Genomic DNA, 21136 nt, shown 5'->3' with positions numbered 1-21136 from the left:
GGATGGGTAGCTGCCTAGTGGGATTTTCCCTGAAGATGTAAATCAGAAAGGATGGATGTGATATTTGCTTTTTTTTTTTTTAATGTGTGAGTGACTGCACATCTATTTTCCTAGTTTGAGTGTTTATTATAAATATAACATTTATTTATTTATTTAGAATAGTCAGGTGAAGGGAAACTGAACTATATCTTGCTGTGTCTCTATCCTAGATCTCTTAATTTGTTGCTGATTGCTGTGATTCCTGGGAATTTATGTAACCATTCCTCAGCTGGACAGGGGAGAGAAAATAGTGGAAGGTTCATGGGTCAAGGTAAGGACAGGGAGAGATCACTCATCAGTTACCATCTCAGGCAAAACACGCTTGGGAAATTGGCTTAATTTTACTACCAATCAAGTTAGAGTAGGATAATGAGAAATAATGAGGCTGCAGGGGAATCTGCTCTGGAGCACCTCCTCCTGCTCACTGACCTGGTGCCTGCACAGCTGTTTCTCACATTCTCCCTCTCCTCTCTGCAGTTGCAGGTTGTTGCACAATTGTCCCCCTTCTTGGCTCTGTTATCCCACAGATGGCTGGCGTTGGCTCCCTTGGAAGCTTGGAGGAGCTTCTCACAGCAGCCACCCCTGTCACCCCCTCTGCTACCAAGCTTCACCACACAAACCCAATACACACACATTGTTCTCTCAAATTATCTAGAACAAAAAAAAAAAACTATTCCCTCATGTTTGTGACAGATAGTTGTAATTAATTTTTCAGATAATAGCGTTTGTGTAGGAGCAACTTGATTTTTTTGGAATGTATAATACAAAGCTGTGCATCAGACATAAATTCTATATATTATATCTTGGCATATATAGGGTGTGATGTTCGATATTCAACATACACAATCTAACCTTTACTAGATTTTGTACAACTTCTGAGTTAGTTATTTCAAAATTAACAACTGCATATTTATATTTAGATGCTTAGAAGAAAGAAATTGCCTCTTAATGTTTAAAGAATTATCACTTTGTTAAAAAGTGAGCTTCTCAGTATTGAAAAACAGCACAAAAAGTTACTAATGTTTAAAAGTTCTATTTTCTTAACAAGTATTCCATCCTTTTTATCAGGCCTTTGTTGAATATGCTATTGGATTGTCCAGCAAATCAATAAAGTTCAAAGAACAAAAGCAAGCATTTTATATCTCAAAGGTATTGCAAAATGATGCCCTTTGGTTAGGAAAAAGTTTGCAAAAGTTCCATGAAAGCAGCTTTTAGTAATGTTACACATCAAAATAACAGTTATGTAAAGATTATATTAAAATACTCAGGTTTATTGTATTAATAGTCTGGAATTTTCAGTGGCTCTGGTGTTCAGTATTACATTACATGACAGTCTGCAAATGTATAAGATTGACAGAGGACTTAAACCAGAAATGTCTTGGTTCTAATTTGCAAAGGGTGAAATGAGGGAAGTGCAGAGTAGTGGAATGCAGCACGCTTGGACAATTAATTCAGAAAGTGTTAGTGTCTTTTTTTTTTTAATAGCATTTAATGGTACATACAAAAAGAACACTGAACAAGGAAATCAAAGAAATTATTTTTGCTCATGAGTATAGTAGCTCTATTTTTAATCCTTGGAAAGAAAAAAACAGGAGTTTGCCTTTAATGTAGAGTCAGACAAACTCTGCATTACCAACGGCCCTGTGCTGCACACCCCTGGGTGGCTGCAGGAGAACAGGCTGTGAGTTGTTTGCAGTGTTCCTGAACAAGAGCTGAGCCTGTGGGAAGCAATTCTCACCACACCTAGTGATGAAAGGTTTGCTTCCATGTGAAATTTGGCTCTTTCACCTGAAACTTGAATCACTGTACATGTTATGGGGACACATGTCTGAATTTAGAGTTTTTCTGTTTGAGCACAGATACGTGACTAAATATAGGTGAAGTCATTAAGGTTGCACTGTCCTCTGACACCAAGTCCAGTAGGTTTATGTTCCATATTCCACAGCAACAGATTTTTGAAGTATCTGCACAGATGAGTAAAACCAATATCCTTTGTCTAGGAAGGAAAAAAAGTCTTCAATCTACACTTGATAAAACATAATAGCCTAAAATTGATGTATTTTATCAAATTCACCTTTCACTACAATAGAGCAGTTTTTTACATTTTGGAAGACTGAAGCAACAGTGAATGACTCAGGAAGACTAGTCTGAACAATACTGGAAAAAAGGTTATGATATGAAACTAAAACCTAACACTAATTCCTTTAAAAGGAATAAGAGGATTTATGCATTCACAGAAAAAACTATGATTTTGCATAAGTTTAAGAAAAAGAAAAATCTCTCCACTCCTTCTGTAATGCACTTAAAGAAATTTTCCTGTCCCATGGTTCGTTCTACCTGAGGGAAAGAACCCCAGGCAACTTAATGTAAATGTGTCTGATCTTCAGAACTTTTCAAGGTGTTTGGGGGAAAACATATGCAGTTATTAAAAGTAAAATTGCTTTCTCACTGAGTTATGTACAAACATCAACAAAGATAACATGAGAATTATAGACGTCATATTAATGAATGATAGTAGCCATTTCAAATATTTGTATGCATATATAATCACATTTTGCAGATTTTGGTATGTAACTGGAGAGATTTTAATCAGTCCACTCAAATATCTTACTGCTCATTTTATGACAAAATACTCAATTTTTTCAAGTTTCCCACCGTATTTCCTAAGGAATGTGAACATCTTTTTGACTCACAGAGGTAAAAGAATAGGTCATTTGTGTTCCTTGGTGCTCTGTTTCCTCCTTGAAAACCTGGAAGGGAAGTGCCCTGTTCTGTTTTCTGAAGGAAACGTGATGGATGATCTGTCACAGGATATATGATAGCACAGGAAGCCAGTGTAACAGCAAAACCCCTCTCATGAATACATTTGTCTGTTTTGGTAGATGAATCTCTGAAAGTTCAGCTTGCAGAGGTGCAGCTGTTTCTCCACTGCAGTGAGCAGCAAAACCACTTCCCTCAGAGGAAGAGTTTTGAGCTGCTGCTGCTGCTGAAGTCAGTATTCAAAGCTAATTTATTAAACACGCTTTTTGCATGAGGCTTAACAAAGAGTGCTGATAACCACACTGGCACTGACCAGTAGCTGCCACTATTCTTAACTTGGGGGTTTTTGTTTCAATTTCAATTGAAGTCAATGTGCATTTTCAGAAATATAACCCATGTAGTTATATTTATATACCCAAATAGTAGTTACACCAACTGAGCCTCAAATTGCTCAAAGAGAAATTAATTCCTGATTTCCAGGTGCATTTGGTCACAAATGAATAAAAGACCATGAATATTACACTGAATGAGTAAAATTATGCTTCTGATCCAGAGGAGGGCAATCTAGCCCTAAAAAAAACCCAAAACAAAAACATAGCAAAAAACCCAACCCGAACCAGACTTTAAAACCCCCATCAAAACAACAAACTAGATGAGTTCCCTGCTCTCCTAAGGTTGGCTAGTTTTGATTGACACACTCATTTACACAGCAAAGCATCTTTAGTTTTCCATAGTTCAGAGGAAAACAGCATTGTTACAAGCCATTCTTTTTATGGGAGAAGGAAACAAGTCAATATCAGGAATAAAGTCTGCCACACTCTTCTCCATACCACAAAGAAACTTTAGTGTTTATTATTGTACCACTGAGATGTAACTGATACCAAAACCCACCAACAGTGTTTTTGGAGGTGTTTTCTGAGCAACAACCCTGATGGTTGTTGGTAACCAGGTTAGACTGTGCTATGTATTTAATTGGTATTGTCTGTCAAATCTTTAATTGTTATTAAATCTGTTACTTTTAGAAAAATAAAAAATAGGGAAAAGCATAAGGATAGTAAGAATGGTAAATGCATGAAATTATTACAAATTTGTTAATTCTCTATAAAATATTTTATTAGCTTGAAATGTACTGAATACCTTGTTGCTAAAACTGAATTTAAATTCAAATCGCTTTTAATTTCTTCTATTTTTCCTGTTCAGCTCTTGAATACTCACCCTACTGGTTATACTGAGGAAAAGAGTATTTAAAAAATGTTTAAAAATTAGGATTTAGACAACAACTTGCTTAAAAATGTAAAATGTGATACTTGAACTAGTAAATCTATCCAAGTATTTGCAATTACTTGTTGACATTTGCAAGGGCTGAAACTAAGAATGCCTTCACATTGCCTCAGGATCCAAGGCTGATCCATTCCTCACCATGTCTGGTCTTGTCCAAGAGATGAGGTAAGTCAAACAGGTTCTCAAACTTCAATTTTATAAGACAAAGGCCATTATACTCCAACCAGCAAGGAGGAATCTACTCACTGTGTATCTGTATCTCTCTGTGCAGCTGTGGATCTCAGTGAGCTGCCTGAGAGGAAGAAAGTAATGCCCAGTCCAAGGTCACTCCAAAATCACTGTAGTAGGAATGGATAATGCTAAATATTTGCACTCTGTTCTGCCTGACACAGCTGTATTCCCAAAGGCACAAGGAACACGGATCTGTGACTCTGTTCACTAATAGGTTGTAACCAGTAAAAATTCCAGTACCTACAGGACTTACTTTAATGCTACTGAGGAAAAGTTCCTCAGTTATGTCTCACTGGACAGCTGGAACTTTTGTTACTGTTTAGAACAGAGGAAGAAATGAGAAGTGCACTATCATGGTGCTTGCTACTATAATGCTCTTGCTGAAGTGACCTGGGAAAGATAAACCTTTATTGGACTTACTCATAATGTGATGTAGGTTTTATTTTTCATATCCCGTGGGCCTGTGATAATAGTTTACCAGCTTCTGCTAAGATAACCATTTTTTTTCTTAGTTTTCAGATACTGGACTGTGTCTTAGGTAGCTCACTCTTTTCAGGATATTAAAAAAACCATGATTGATTCTCTCTTGAACATCTTGAGTTCTCCACAAGTTAAGAACTGCATTGTTTAAATAAAAATACTCAGTACTGAGATTTACTTACAACTTTATATATTTAGTAACTAAAATAGCATTTGAATAGAAATAAATTACAGAAATTGAAATGCATTGACCATGGTAATCAGTTTAATAAATTAAGACAAAATATTAAATATTTGTAAGAAATCAATACCAAAAAATCAAAATAATTTACTTTAAAATATAATATAAAAAGATAGATCTGATTCAAATCTATATTCATCCTTCTAAGACAATCAGTACTTTGTCTTTTTTACTAGTATGAGCCATTACCTCAAACCCCTGTAAAATTACAGTTCAGTTTCAAAGTTCTGAAACACCAAACAAATTTGAACCAGAAATAATTCTGTAACAAAAGAACAGATTTTAAACAAATTTCATTCTTTACCTTAAATTAAACATCACAATACCTCTATCACATTCTAAGTCAGGTGTCTGCCTTAGTCAGAGATGAACAAAGCATGGAAAGCAACAAAGAATTTTTTGTAACAGCAAATGCAGTGAACAAACCCAGTGATCACACGCTCACTACTCTGTCTACAGGGCAGCAAACTTGTTATCCTGAATTTGGATTACAATGAGTTAGTGTACTGACTGTGAGCAACTGTATCAAGCAGTGAACAATGGTGAGGGCAACCTTCCTGGTGGAGTCTCCAAAGCTTTGAAGAATCCCAACATAAAAAGAAAGGGCTCAGTTCTGCAAAGTGAGTATTTCTTCATCATCGTGTTAGTACCCTCAAAGGGAAAAAAGTGCCTGTCCATTTGCAGCATTGCACAGCAGTCTAGTAAAACAATTCCCACAAAATATTATTTTAATGTGTTATATTACTTTAACGAGATCTGAGCCTCAAATTGCTCAGAGAAATTAATTCCTGATTTCCAGGTGCATTGTAGCCTCTGAACAAATGTAACAGGACAAAGTAATGGAAAAAATGTTGCTTCTGTCTGAACATGTTTAATCCAGCAATCTAAGAAGCATAAATGTCATTAATATTTCCCTTTCTTCTGTGCTTGTTTGCCTGTGCATGTGGCAAGGCCTTGTGCCATGGCTTTTACATGTGTGCAGGTTTACAGTCTTTCCCACAAAGAAAGCACACCAGGAAAGTGTGGCAGTAACTGTGGGGGGTGTGCTGTGTGCTGGCACTGAAAAATACTTTTAACACAAATGTGCTCTACCTTAGAAAAGGCCATGAGAATTATCTTTTTCAGTCAGTTATCTTAATGTGAGTAAAACCTCCAATCATATGGACATTACTCAGCATCTTTCCAAATATTCCAGTCAGCTCTATGAATGGATAAATGCTTAAATGTGACCTAGGCAAGGCTGTAAAGACTGGACATGTGTTCCCTAGGGAGGGTTAATAAAATGGCTGGCTACATCTAAAAAAGTACCTGCCCCAAGTATGGACAAAATCCAACTAAGTAGTACAACTACTGATTTTTTTTTTACACCTACAAAGAATAAAAACAGAAGAAAATTTTCAGAAAGAAAATTTTCAGAAAGAAAATCTTTGAGAACAAAAGTGATTTTTCTAATGAGCAGCATCGATTTTGAAGTTGCCAGGATGTCTAAACTACTCCAAAGGCTAATGGCAGCTTACTGGGCTCCCCAAAGGACACCCCAGATCAGCAGCAGCACAGAACAGACAGCAGAGCAGTGCTCCTCTCTTTGGGGAGCTTTGATTGCAATGTTTGCATTGAGGCTGCTCGGATTTGCCATGTCTGTACCAGCATAACCATCCTCCTCCTCCTCCTCCTCCTCCTCCTCGGCACCGGGAAAAGCCGGTGCTCATGAGTGACCCTTTGCTGCCCTCTGCCCTCCGCGGAGCCGGTTTCTCAGTGAAATGTGATTCTCTGGGCTTCCTGTGAGAGCCCCAGCAGCCGGAATCTCTCGGCTGGAGGAGTGGCAAAGTAGGTTTTCTGCTCCTCCGAGTACCTTTCCTTCACTTCAATGATGTCCCTGTAGCGGCCGTCCTGCCAGTGGAAGTTGAACAGCTCCAGCAGCTCAATCCTCTTCTCCTCGGAGCTCACACAGTCCACAGGGGGGGGCTGCTCCAGGAACGGCACCTGGATGGCCGGGAAGAGCAGCAGAGCTCGGATAGCAAACCAGCCACCATACTTGGGATGGATACAAACGCCAAAGATCTTCTGGAAGAAAAAAAATATCCAAGCTGCCTCACTTTGTGTCTAATCAAGGCTAGAGTTCTAAGCATCCATCAGATGCTTCTCACTCTCCCAACCTTCTCTTGGAGAGCTGTACAGAGCAGAAGGGAAAACTTTCCTGAACGTGTGGCTCGAAGCACTGCATTTCACTCCCGCTTTCCTGTGCCCACACACACCTCCCTGGAATGTGGGGAGAGGTTCCTTTCTGAAAATCTATTACAGAAATTAACCACAGAGCATTTTCCCCCAGCTTGTAATGCTCTAAGCAACAGGTTTTCCTTTACACTGCCATTTATTCTTCTATCTAAGTAGGTTTAACAGATTAAGATATTTCTCTCCATGCACATCTCCCTACTACCCTGAAGAATCTTGGAAGCTTCCAATTCCCACCTGAAACACTTCATGAACCTGTACGTACTCTGGACTTTGTAGCTTCCTGCAAGATGAACTAGTGACTAGTGAGCAAACAATCACTGTACAGTTCAATGTTTGCAGTTCAATGGTTCTTCCCAGACTGTGTTTCTGCCTCACCTTTTTCCCCCAAGGATCAAGCTTCACATCCTTCCTTTGGTAGTAATATGCAGCTCCAGCAACGTGGGCAGCTGTCTGTGCCAGGAACTTGGGCTTTCGGCTCGGCAGCATCTCGTAATCAAACATGATATCCACCCTCTGGTCAGGGAATTTCTGGGAAAATATCAAAACATCAGCCCAGGCTCATGGAAAAAGCCTTGCCACTCCAGAACTGCTAGATGGCAGCAAATCAGGCACATGTGAAGCCTGCAGACTCCCACATCCTGCTGCTGAATTCTATCAGCAGGTTGGAGGCTGTGGGCATTCAGCCTGTGCCTGCAGAGCTCCCTCACAGCTGTGAGACGCAATCCAGAGGCAGAGCATGCAAGTAAAGCACCCAAAGCCTGCTGATGCTCCCTCCTTCAGGAATAATGCTGCACCCTTCCAAAGAGCAGGGCAGGAGCCTGCAGGGCTTTGTCTGCTGCTCAACCCACCTGGTTATGTGCCACAGCACTACATGGAATGGGTATTTCAGCTTCTTACCTCCTTCACACGTGATAAATGATGGGAAACACACTGATCCACAGGATCCCTGATTATTTTTAATCGTTCTTTGCTCACAAAAGGTTTAAGGGCCTTGTCAAACATGGACGGCGTGCTGAGGACCACGAAGGCCAGTGTGTCATCTGGGTAGGGGAGGTGGAAGGCTGGCTGGAGAACAGCATTGTACCACCCAACCTTGGCAAAGAAACACAAATTTCCATTAGAATACAGACACCACTCTAGTGGACATGCAGGAATGTAAAAATGTGGAAATAACTGTAGTCCCCTTCATTTGCAACCCAGCTGGGCAACCTGCCCAGGGCCTTCCTTTCAAACCAAGTTGTTTTGCACACCAGGATTCACAGTTTGGGGAAGCTGTGCTGTGAGATAAGGATCACACACAGCATTCAGCTCCAATCTGCCCTTTATCCAGCTCTGCTCAGAAACCTAGAGGGAAGTATGAGCAATCAGTCTTGCCAATGCAAATCAGATTGTTTGGTTCAGATAAAGCTTTCATAGGTTTGATTTTTTTTTTTTCTCTTATCTTGGGCAAGAAAGAAACTGGTGGTTCTGTTTGGTGTGGACAAGTTGCATATTTTACTACTTCTGCAGGAAACACTTGTGTGGAATGAAGGATGTGAAGCTCTTGGCAGTGCTAAGCCCCCCCTAAAAACGTTACCAGCAGCACGTGGATTATGACATAGCCACATTTGGATATTTGATTCCAGGGCTGGACACAGTCCAGAAACCAGAGATCAAGCCAGGGCAGCAGAAAGCGTGACCAGGACGACAGGGCTCAGACCTGCAACTGCCAAGTGCAGGAGGAAACAGCCCAAACCCCCTGCACCCCACTCCTGATGCCCTGCACAGTAACATCAGTCTTTTCATAGGTTATGACAAGTCCCTCCCTCCTGGGGTGCCACAAGGCCAGGTCTAACAGTCAGAGAGATGTTGAGTAATGGAACAGTAAGTTTGAAAATGAAACGTACTGGTCATTCTGAATAATCAGTGAAATTACTCTGACGGTGACTCTGCAGCTGGCAATGGCAGCCAGACTGCACATCTGGAAACACAGAACAAATCTAGACTCACTATAAAGTTTACATTCTGATATGAACCTCTAAGTTTAATCAGTTTTGGAGCTCTGAAGGTGCTGAATTGAGATGTTACAAGGAATTAGAGAGATGTGAATCTAAGCTTTGCTGGTTTCCCAGTGAACATCAGTGAGTGCACCAGGGCTGGCTGTGTCAGAATGAAATCTGGAGAACTAGAGGGCCAAAAGGTTCCTCCTCTGGTAGCTACAGTCTTTTTATCTGGGTTCTTCCCCGAATTCTGCTGATGTGTTTTAGGCAAGCAGCATTGAGTTTTCCAAATTCTGAAGGCACTCATCTCATTACTTCTCTCACCACCTCATTGCCTTGTACTTTTTATGCAAACAAGATCACAGCAGGAAATAAAAATATTTCAGGTGACAGATACAACACTCCCCGAGGGAAGGGCACGTTTATTGCAGATTGATTTGTATTCGATGTTGCAGATTGATTTATTGCAGATTGCCCCGGGGCAGGTAAGGAAGGAGCCCCTGCATTTACAGGTGATAGTGGCAGAGACTGCAGGGCGGCCCCTTCCACGGGCAGAACAGAGGTCAGAGGAGCCATGAGGTGGTCAGCACTTCCACAGACAAACGCTCCCACATTCAGATTAAAATGTCACCTTGCCTAGAGGATTTTGCCGTCTGCCGGGGCAGATGTGTCATTACGTAACCCCGCGACCCCGCCGGTCAGGGGCCCGCACCGAGGGCCGGAGCAGCCGCTGCCGCTGCGGTCACCTTGCCCCGCGCTGCCGGCCGGGCCGGCCGGACCCCGCGCTGCGCATCGACCGCGCCGGCCGCAGCGGCTCCGCGGGGGCGTGCCCGGCCCCGCTCGGCCGAGGGGCGCCCCGGGCTCCCCGGGGCACCGACCCCCGGCACCCCCCGGCCCCTGCGCGGCCCCGGGACCCGCTCCGCGCCCCGCGCTCCCTCAGCTCCCGCAGCTCCACGGGCAGTGACGTCGTCCCCATGACGCCACAGTGACGTCATTACCTTGAAGGCGTGCGCCTCGAGGCCGAGCGGGCCCAGCGCGCTGCGGAGCTGTTCCGCCACGCGCCGCTCCATGGCGGCGGCGGCGCCGCGCGGGGCACTACGGGAGCGGTAGTTCCGGCCCGGCGGGACCCCTGGTGCGCATCCCCGCGTCTCCTAGGAGACGGCGCGGCGCGCAAAGAACTGCGGGAGTTGTAGTGCGAGGCGCCCTCCCCTCCGCGGCGGCTCCCCTGAAGGGGACTCGGTGTCCCAGCATGCTCAGCCAGCGCAGTCCGGCCGGGGTCCCCTCGCCGTTCCCGCCTTGTGCCCGTCCCGTCACACCGCCAGGGATTAGGCCTCTTTTCCTGGCCTCACTCTGTGTGAAAGCCCCACCTGTGCCTGTGGGAGGGTGCTGCTCGCTGAAACAGTGAGGCCTCTGTGCTGGCAATCCTTTCTCCTTCCCCTTCTGAAAGTACACACGTTCTTTGCAGATTCTGTATTCCCTACCGCTTGCCACACTGGAGACTGAGCCTCAGATTTGGATCTCCTTACCCTAATCTTTATAGCTGCTTATGACAAGCTTTATAGTACTTGTACAATGCTCTCCAGCCTGTAGTCCTTGGTTTTATGAAGTTCAGGACACCAAGTGTGCAAGTTCTTGGGGACAGAACTACCTCAGATATACAAACTTACTGCTTTGTGGAGTTTCCTTATATCTTCTAGTACCCCAAGAGTTCCTTCTTATTATATCCATGCCTTCTCTACTAGGAGGGCAGATGGATCCTGTCAGTCATGTTTAGAATTACAGTTTGTTGTTTCCAGATCTCCCAGTATTTCCAGCTTGTGAAGCTGCACCAGACCACTAACTATAGGACTAAACTGTAAGTAATCCTCGTACAAAACCTGTTTCCACCCATCCGCCCATATCATTGAATATCTCAGTCTGTGAATTGACTAAAACAGGAGGAAGAGCTCCAGCAGGAGCAGATCCATAAGCTGTGAGGCAGTGAAAGTAAAGGCAGTGGAACCAAAGCACTGATAGCTGCAAGAGCCTCTTACACACAGATCACTTCTTGTCTAGGTTTCTGAAGTCCTGCTGAAGAAACAACAAGCTGAGGGTAGCCTGGCACAAGGTTGCTCCATCTCCCTGCTCAACAAAGAGAAAGAGCTGGATATAAGGCAGAAAGGCTTTGCATCTTAGATGCTGGAAATAAGAGGGTTTTGCCTATGTTGGCATGTTATATGTCCAGCTCTCTTCAGTTGTTCTGAGATTTTTCTGAAGGGCTTAATGCCATGCTGAATCAGAGGCTGCCTCTGGAAAACACTTGGAAGTGGTTGTCCCCTGTATTTCAGGTGAGCAGCCACAAAGCTCAGTCTAACAGGGCACAATCTTACAGTTTGTACACGTCAGGTGGAGGGGACACCCCTTCAGGGAATTTGGGGGTGCCAGGTGCACGCACGCTGCAGGAGCCAGCGCAGCTCCCGGCTGTCAGGCCGAGCAGCTGCCTGGGAGCTGCAGGAATGTGTCACAGGAGGGTGCTGCTGGCTGGCGGCTGCTCCGAGCTCTGCAGGACAGCTCGTGCTGTGGAAATTGCTGGATTGGCAAGCTCAGAGATGCTGGGGACTGATCTCTCATCCTGCTGTTGTCCTTTGTACCTGCCTGTGGAGCACAGCTCATTTCCAGGTGTGGCTCCAGCTTTACTGATGCAGAAGGAAACAGATTTGTCAGCTCTGTGAGTGGGCTCTTCCATTTTAATCCTGAACTGGCAAGGCTTGAGGCAGGTTTGACTTCAGTGTCTGCCCTCTCCTGGAGTTAGGCTAAGTGCAGGAAGGGTGTTCGGTCCTTCAGACCCCCAGGGAAGGGCTGACAGCACCAGGACTACCAGAGTTCATTTGGACAATGCTCTCAGATGCACAGGTGATTTTTGGGGTTGTCCTGTGCAGAGCTAGGAGTCAGACTAGACAATCCTTGTGGGTCCCTGTCACAGCACATACCACAGTCAAGACAGCCACAATACATACAGTGTCACCATACAGCATAGCAGCACACCTCACCAGAATGCTTCAAGCATTCTACCATTTATTGCCCTTCAGGCCAAACTTTATTCCCCTCATTTTGTATGCCTTACACCTGTGTGCCCTCTGTACCCTCTGTGATTGGTCAGTAACCTCAGCCCTCCATATCTCATTACCTTCAATGCTGGTGACCGCAAGCTGGTGCCTACAGGTCCCTCCCAGCACAGGATATTCTGTGATTCTGAATGGCAGCCTCTGGTACTGAGATGTTTGTATCCTGAGGGTTGGCATCATCTGCTCTTTCCATGTGGGTGTGGAGGATGGTACCTGCTGTTCTTTCACAGCTGTCCTTGGAGCTGTTCCCTGAGCCACCTCATCATCTGGCTTGTTTAACCAGGAGTGTTGCTGTCTCCTGCCCAGGCCCTCTGTCAGGGTAGTCTCCTTACTTTACTTGCACTTTGCTTCAATGACTGAAATAATTGGTGAGTTTAAGAAGAGGTGCTCATTTGAAATGCCTGAGCTCTAATCCCTTCCCAGTTTCCCCATCCCTCACATTCCTTTCTCCCCAGCTGGTGGGAACTGGCTTTGTTTGTGCCTCAAACCTCTGCTAGCTTGGCCCTTGCTCTCCCCCACCCCTACCAAGGGCTCTGCCCTGCTCCCTGGAGAGAAGTGAGTGACATCTCAGCCTCCTTGCTGAAGATCCTTAGATCTCTTTGGCTCGGTTTCATTGTCCCCTCTGTCCACCCCAGCTGCCCTCAGACAGCTGCCAGATGTCTGAACTGTCACAGGTCTGGCTGAGAGTTCATGTCACTGCTTCCATTCTCTCCCCCTGACAGCTTTGTGCTTCAGCAAAACAGCATCCAGAGAATGTGGTTCACTTCCCTGGGGGAAGGCAGCAATGTGTCTGTGAGGTGTCTGTGTCCCAGGTATGGCTTTGTGGTTTGTTCTATTATTAGGAAAAACACAACATTTTCATTCATCCCCCTCAGGCTAATGCTGCTATGACATTGCATACAGTGTGAATTGGTGTTATCATGAAGCACTTATACAAAAAGGATCATTAGATCTCATTGTTCTCCACAACAGTAAATGACAAAGACACAATGTTGTACTGATTGTAACAGAAGGGATTTTCCTTCTGCTTTCCATCCACAGCTCTTGAAACCTTTTCCTGACCCTAGCGAGGAACAATTGCTCTGCATTAGGTAGGAACCTAATGTGAGAGAGAGAGACTCACACAAATTGTTTGAACAGTCAGGGCAATTTGGTAACTGAAATTGAGTTAAAGGACATCTTAATTCCTTGTCAGTTTTTCTGATCTTTCTAGCTCTTGACCACAAGCATATAAATGTCTATTTTTATTAGTAGGGAAGTATTGGTGAACACTGAGTCTGGAGGTTAATGTAGATTCATTATTAGGTTTTCTTTGATAAAAAATATTGTATCAACTTGGTGAGATGGTTTCAATAATACAACTTCATTGCAGTTCTCCTGTAATTAAATATTGATTCCCTATTTCTTTCTATAAAAGCCTAATGCCTTCCCTTATTATGTCACCCTCCCACCTGTTAAGCTCTGATTTCATGAGACGTTGTCTGTGCTGTCAACATCAGCTTAAAATGTTCCAATCTCTCTGCATTTTCCTGTCCTGGCCTCACAGCACATTGCCTCCCAAATTTCTGCCACTGCAGTTGTTGGTGTGCTGTAAATCTGATCAGGGAGCCGAGCTGGTTCTAACAAGTGCACCATTGTTTGGGCTTTTTTGTTGGATTTTTTTTTTCCCCTGAAGTGGTGTGCTTCACAGTGCTGCTGCAGGAAAAAATTGTGCTGGCACATTTGAGAGAACAATGTGATCAGGGCTAGGTGGGGAGGCAGAGGTTCTGCTGCCAGCCCATTCACCTCTGAAAACAGAACTGAATTGCTCAGCAGAGCTGCCTTCTGCTGCATGAGGCACAACTGTTGGAAACCCCCCAAAGTGGTGCCACCCCGTCCTCACCCCCAGTAACTGCTCCAGCAGGCATTGCTAAGTGTCAGGGACTGCCAGTGTTATCCTTCAGTCAGACCTACAGCCTCTGATCTGAAAGATCAAGTGTAAAGTCTCTTCTGGAAGGAAGTAACATCCATGGCACCTGCAGGGAAAGAAGAGATCACAGGAATGATTTCACACTTACTCCAACATTACTAACAGTCTGGGATATGGTTTTCCAGCCTCTGGTTTAGAGATCTTGTGGTAAGGTCAGGTGTCCTGTTGTCCCTTTCCAACACAAACTGAGCCCTGTATGGGAAGGGTTTGGCATTGTGGTCGTGGCTCAGAGCAGAAATGAGGTGGCTGATTCTTCATGGTTTAAACCTGAGCAATGTGGAGCTGGCTGGAGCTGTTGTTGCCACAGACAGGTGAATTCCAATGCCTGAACATTTTTGCCAATATGTTCTCCTGCCTGTCATGGAAGCCTCGTGCCACTGCTGGTAGCCATGTAAGAATAAGAAAATGGTATTAAATTGGAATAACTGCAGTTTCTCTAGGTGTCACAAAACGTAGGCAAAGGATGCTTAGACGCAGCAAGTCTATCCTTGAAATTTTGGCCTAATCTTCTGGGTTTTTTTTTCATTTCTTTTAGAGAGAAGCAAGAACTTGCTGAGATAGGCAGTGTGGTTCTCTCCGCCTTTGGCTGAGGTTCCCACCCCAGACACTTCAGCTCCAAGGAGCTTTCCAATGCCATGGAGATGGAGGTGCCTGCAGGTAAGTGTGGCTGGATCCTGCACCCTCAGCATCTTAAGAACCTGGAGGTTTTTCTGCTGTGCTGTGGATGACAAAGCTCTGCTGCTCAGGGCATTCCAGAGGTCATACAGATGAGAGGCTCCTGCTGGGCCCAGTTTTACTGGTAGGGCTGAGTATCAGGTGCCTCAAGGCAGGAAGACAGCACAGTTTGGAGTAGTGGCCTAGCACTTGGGCCAGATTTAAAACTTAGTTCTGAGAGCAGCATTGCTATGCCAGGACAGAGGTAACATGTGTGTGCCTGTCTGTTCTTTCATCCTCCCTCCCCGTGTAGTGTCAGGATAATGAAAAGCTGCATGTGAGGGCCAATTATGATACTTATCACTTCCTCTGACAGTGCCAAGATACCATTTTTTAATGTAGCTCCATTTTTGTTTTGGTGCTGACACACAGCCAGCGAGAAGGTGAAAATTGCTCACTTCAAGAAGGTTTGCCTCTCAGCCTCTTCATCCTTTTGGATTTATGCCTTGCTTTTAGGATATAAAACCCCCTTGTGTTTGCATTAACACTTAGCATTAAAAGAAATCAGGAACAAAGGACTAATGTTCCTTTAAAAAAAAAAAATTCATGCCCTACTTTAGTAAGATGCTTAAGATTCTTGTGAATGGAGGCTGTAAGGCATATGAAACTGCCCTGTGTGCTTTTTTTCCAATTTACTAATCCTGCTGATTCAGACTTTGCTAGCAAACCTGCTACAATTAGCTGCTTTGTAGGTGCAGTTGTAACATGTCAGGTTGCTGTTAGGGCAATGCCTGAAGAGCCTGCACGTCCCATCAAAGGGTTAAGCTTTTCTCTAACATTTATTCTGAGGCACATGCCAGGTGGGGACTCTTATACAGAGTTTACTGATCAGACATTCAAGCAAAGCCCATCATTTAATAATAAACAAATAATAATAAACAATAAAATAGTTGCTGTACTATTGTAGCAACTATTTGTACATGGTAACATCAGAACCCTGCAGGAGTTACCATGGCAGGGGCACCCAGGAGCCACCCAGGAGCAGCTTGCTAGCCTACAACACTTGGAACCAGGGGCACCTCTTTTTATTTGAGTTTACATGGCTTGTGAGGATGCTCATTGGTATTTCTGTTTCAGTGGGAGATAAATGAGGATGTTTTTAATAGGGTTTGAGACGATTGCAGAGCCAGCAGTCATTGAACCAGCAGTGCTGGAGGGGATAGACACAGACTGCTGCTGTGCTCAGGTCTGGCACATGGGGTAAGAAGGCTGGGGAAGGATAATTATTTGGTCTTTTGGTGTAGATTGTACATGTGTCTCCAGGCTGTGTTTTGAGCTGGTGCCGGAGAAGTGGCTGGAAATAGCTGGAGTGATGATCTCAGCAATGACCTGCCTGGGCTGGAGCTGCATGACCTTTAATGTTAACTAAAAGATGCACTCTTTACTGTCGGGAACAACTAAAACATGGAAAAGGATCTTGGCTTCCCTGGGTGGGCAAACTCTTCTTCACTTGTTTGTGCCCTGGATTTTCCACAAGTGGAAGCTGTGAGGTGTGGGGCTGATCCAAGGGGGGCAGCTCCAGGAAGGCAAACAGCCATTTTGAGAAATCATTCACAGACTGCCCAGTCCCACACTCTGCCAGAGACCTGAGCTGCTGTTCGCCATCTCATGCCCCCTTGTTCAGACCTGCCCCTTCTACCCTTTCTGTGTGTTCTGCTCTTTCTCTGCAGGGGACAGGCACTGGTGCAGGGCCTGATTTGTGAATCAGCTTTGGCAGCTGCCAGCTGGCTTGCAGAGAGAGATGCTGTGGTGCTCAGCTACAGTGGGGGTGTTCCTCCAAGGTCAGAGGATTCCTAGGCTGCAGTCCTCTGCTTCAGCCCTCTTCCATGGGATGGGATGTATGGTCCTGTCCTCTGAGCTCTCACTTGGTGGACCAGAACAAATTGAGAGAATTTAGTGTATTTTCTCTACTAATGCCTTCAAATGTTTAGGGTTCTTTCTCCCAGTTATACAGTAAGTTTTATGTTATGTTGGGCTGTGCTTGCACTGTTGGCTATCTGAAGCTCTGGGATGTAGACTGAGCTTGGATTGTTCCTTTTAGGGAGACTATGCACAGCAGGAACAGAACAGATATAGAATGACCATAGATTTACCCTGTCACAACCCAATATGGAGCAGCTGACTTGACAAGTGCTGGTAAAATGCTTCCTCTTGTGTGCCACAAAACAGGTGGAGAAATGTTGTTGTTTGAACAGAAAATTCCATGACGCTCATAAGGGGGAGGTTGCTGGTTTGTTTTATGAGAATAGAGTGCCACAGTGGCAGAAAAGGCCTCTGTGAAATTTCCTTATGTGGTTTGAATTTTTTTTTTATTCCATTTCCCTCTGAGATAACTTAATTTTATAATTGCTGTCTGTTGAAGGAGAAGGGAAGAGGTGAATGAATGACACCAGCTTAGACTCTGTAAAATGAAGGGAACTCTTTCCCCAGCACTTCTCTAAGTCCTTTGTGAAAACAGGTTCCCTTTTCTGCTAGACAGCCACAAATAGTTTTGTCCACAGTTTCCTTCCACCTAAAAATATTGAGATCCTTTTGAAAAAGTGGGCAAAATTTCCCATCCTGCCCTTATTATCAGAAGGGAAATTGAAGCAATTAGCAATAAACTGTGTTTAATTGTCTGTGTGATCAGAAGACATAGCCAGGACTAGTGCAAAGGAACACTTTGCTAATTTTGCAATTGTCCCTAGTAAAACTCTTCTCAGTCAGAATCAAATGAGTGTCCAAATCTGGCCGAAAGTCATGGTCAAGAACCCATGAATCTTGTCTTGTTCCAAGCAGAATCTGTAATTCAGCATTGAAAGCTTCAGGACTCTGGACATAACAGCAAATTTTGAAGAAAACACTGATCAGAGCTGACTGATCATCCCTCTTCCTACTGGTCCCAAGAAAGACCAGTGAAAGGAAACACTCTAATGCTTGTGAGAGTTGTCCTGTGGCAGCTGATGTGTACTTCTGAAAGAGAAAGAGGATTAAAACAGAGGAGGAGAGAAGTTACCCTGCGGGATATTGTCAACAGATGTTCCATTGTAGTTCAAAGAGAGCTAGCAAAAGGCTTCTGCTGCAGGGATATATTAATTCTGGGCAGTTCATCACAGGGAGACCTGTTTTATGACTGGGAGGATACCTCTGGTAACTAACTCGGCTCTTTATTTGATCTGAGGGTGGGGAATCTGGTCTACCTGTAAACAGAGAGAGAGCTGAACAGTAGGAACAAACATGTACTTGTTTTCTTGCAGCTGTGACCACTGTCAGTCTGATCAAGATCAAGCTGGTTTTGTGGTTCAGGGGGTTATTTGGCTGATGGGTCATTGAATAGGAAAAATATTACAGAGGAACTGAGGCTAACCATTGTTAAACTGCTGGGGCATGTGAAGCAGACCTGTGTTGAGCGTGTCTTTCAAGTGCACTTATTGGACAGGAAGTGGGAACAAGCCAAGGAAGACAGTGCAGGCTGTCAGGCAGATGAATAAATCGATCCCTTTGTATTTAAAATGCAAAAGATTATCAAATTATCTATGCTTCCTTCATGTAGTAGTTAATGATTTCTTATAAAACCTTACCAGTGTTGCAGGATTAACTCTGGTGGGGATCTAGTTCACAAGGTCTCTATCTTCAGGCACAATTAGAAGGTTCTTTTCTGGGAGCTTCTAAGAGCTTTATCCTCTGACATTGTTTTGAAGTTGTGCTCTGGATGAAGGTTGATTTTTTTTTCAGGTCTGTGAGGAAACATGACCCCTTTAGTATTAGAGTGAGGAAAAGTCTTCATTTAAATGTGTTTGGGTGGGGAACTTTGAAGCCTGTTGTTACAATACAAAGTTCTGGGAGATTAAAAAAAACCAAACCACAAAAAATTTTGGGAAACTGCTGGGAAACTTTTATGTTTGCAGTCATGGTCTTCCAGCTTTGCTTATCACTTTGGTCTGTATCAGTAGGACTGAAAATTTGGCTGTTTTATGGGCAGTAAGTGCATGATTTTTGTTTTCTTTGTGGGGGATAGAAAGAAATTATTGGAAATAAAATTCCTGTCTTGCTTCTGCTATGCAGTGAAGCAGAGGTAGCAAGTACATGAACGTCTTGGGCAGAGGCTCAGGCAATGCACTTAGAAAAACTGTCCCCCTTCCCCCATGACAAATCCACATTTATACTGATTTGATGTAGTTATAGAAAATTAAGTACAAATAATGTGGAGGTGAGCAGTCTCCTGTTTCCTTCACAGGTGTCTGGGAAATGGCAGTAGGCATTTCTGTTCTCCCCTGGGTATAAGAACACTGGCCAGTAAAATCTTCTAGGTTCTGCATCATTTCATAGTCTTCATTACTGAAAATTTACTGCTCTGCCTCCCTGGCTTGCTCCTGTACTCCTGCTCCCTGGATCAGTGGAATTCCTTTTTCATCCTGCTTTAAGTGGTAGCAAGCACAGCAGACTGACTGTTATCCATGGGAAATCCTTATGGGATGATCTGTCTTACAAGACCCACACACTGCCTTGTCCACTCCAGTGCTCCTCATGGCAGTTTCTCTGTCCCTGAACACGCTCTGTAGCCTTATTTACAGACTTGCAGTGTGACATGATGGTTTAATACAGTGTCTAAAGCTAAAATACAGACACTGAGACATGAAGGACAACTGAGTGGGCAGAGAAATGGCACGAAGCACAAGTAGCCCTGCCCATGGCACAGCAGCTCTAAGACTGTCACTTTTCAGCTTCTCAGATCCCCTTCCCCTCAAAACATGAGTCTGGAGAGAGGGGGAGGGAAGGTCAGAGGAGGCAGATGGGTCTCAAACTCTGGTTTTCTTTTACCTGTGTTTCTTTCCATTCTATTTAACTTTAAACCCAAGTGATTAGGTTGGTTCTTGGTCCCTTGCAATTTAGTAATACAATCATGCCTTAGCCTAAGAGGCATTAAAACTAAACCCCATCAGAGGCAACAGCTGTGCTCAAGGAGAAATGCATGAGCTGACAACAGTTGGTTTCTGGTTCTGGCAGTTCTCTTTGCTGCACAGGAAAGGTGAAGCCCACACAAGTGGCCCATGCTCCATCTCCAAACCTGGCCACCTCAGAGGTTGCATTGTTTGGTTGGAAGGACAGAACTCAGCTGGGCAAAGGCACAAAGCTCTGTGTGTCCCAGGGGTGGCTGCCTGCACAAGCCTGTCCTGCTGCTGCCTCTCCAGCTAGCACAGCCCTGCTCTGAGCAGCCTCTCCAACAAGGCAGCTAAGCAGTTTGCTGTGCAGAGAATGAATCAGCCCTGAGTGGGTTTGGAGGTAAAAAGGCAGAGCAGAGAACACTCCAATATAAACCACCAGAATAATGCTGACTTTAGACCTGAGAAGACTGGCTTAGTTGTGGCATGTTTGTTTTGTTTTGTATGGTTGTGTGTTGGGACAGGACTGAAATCTCTGCAGGGTTTAGAGTTCACCCTCATGTCTTCAGATTACTCAGCAAGCTCTTTGCTAGGCTACAAAGTCTTTGTTTGCTCTCCCCTTGCTCTAGATCTTCCAAGGATTTGCTTTTCTAGATTTTTAGTGAGTAGAAAACAGCATAAGCCAAATTACCAAGTAGTTTCATTGACCACATTTTGCTTTTGCAATAGAAATCTTTAATACAAGCAATCTATGACATGAGCTGACTGATTTTGCCCAAGTATTTTAACAGCTAGGAGACTCTTAGTAGGTCTGTAGCAGAAGCTGGGCTTTTGAGCACTTACCTCCCTGCAAGTCTGAGCTCTAAAGAGAAGAGTCCAAAACAGGTATAAAGCTAAAAAGAAAGAAGTATGTGCCTTTAAGTTTGCTTTGTCTGCTGTACTATAAAAAGAAGCATGACAGATACTACTTAAGTTTAGATTAAGCTGGCTTTCAGGATATTTCTGTAAATAAGGTTTGGGGTTACAGTTGACAACATGAGAATATCTCCAATCAGAGGCAAAGGAAGAGAGTCTAAAGGTGTAGATTAGATTATTTGGTCTAGTGTGGTTCTCTAAGACGCATTTCATCTGATTTAACTGTACATATATTAATCTCACTCGACCCAGACCAGGAATGACCCTGACAAGAAGGAACACAGTCAGGGGGTGGTGTCCTTCTGAACTGTCAGAGCTATGGTTCA

General features: G+C 44.0%; 1 protein-coding gene across 2 annotated transcripts; it reads right to left on the bottom strand.

The window, feature by feature from the left end:
• Positions 1 to 4959: 4959 nt before the first annotated feature.
• MMACHC (metabolism of cobalamin associated C) lies at positions 4960 to 10318 on the bottom strand. 2 transcript variants are annotated; one of them, XM_036388193.1, is made up of 4 exons: positions 10245 to 10318; positions 8165 to 8359; positions 7643 to 7795; positions 4960 to 7096 (listed from the first exon to the last, which is right to left on the bottom strand). In XM_036388193.1, the coding sequence occupies exons 1-4, from the start codon at positions 10314 to 10316 to the stop codon at positions 6785 to 6787; spliced, it is 732 nt and encodes a 243-aa protein (XP_036244086.1). In that variant the 5' UTR covers positions 10317 to 10318; the 3' UTR covers positions 4960 to 6784. The 2 variants fall into 2 exon arrangements, with proteins under 2 accessions (XP_036244086.1, XP_036244087.1); XM_036388194.1 differs by having other exon boundaries at positions 4960 to 7093.
• Positions 10319 to 21136: the final 10818 nt, after the last annotated feature.

The sequence above is a fragment of the Molothrus ater genome, chromosome 9, assembly GCF_012460135.2.
Source record: "Molothrus ater isolate BHLD 08-10-18 breed brown headed cowbird chromosome 9, BPBGC_Mater_1.1, whole genome shotgun sequence".
In the NCBI taxonomy this organism is placed as follows: domain Eukaryota; kingdom Metazoa; phylum Chordata; class Aves; order Passeriformes; family Icteridae; genus Molothrus; species Molothrus ater.
This window is presented reverse-complemented; position numbering and strand designations above follow the sequence as displayed.

Excerpts from the sequence above, each read along its gene's own strand:
- MMACHC (XM_036388193.1), bottom strand. The coding sequence starts at position 10,316 with ATGGAGCGGCGCGTGGCGGAACAGCTCCGCAGCGCGCTGGGCCCGCTC. Across the intron at positions 8,360-10,244 it reads TCGAGGCGCACGCCTTCAAG|GTTGGGTGGTACAATGCTGT; the intron begins GTAATGACGTCA and ends TTCTTTGCCAAG. Across the intron at positions 7,796-8,164 it reads ATTTATCACGTGTGAAGGAG|AAATTCCCTGACCAGAGGGT; the intron begins GTAAGAAGCTGA and ends ATATTTTCCCAG.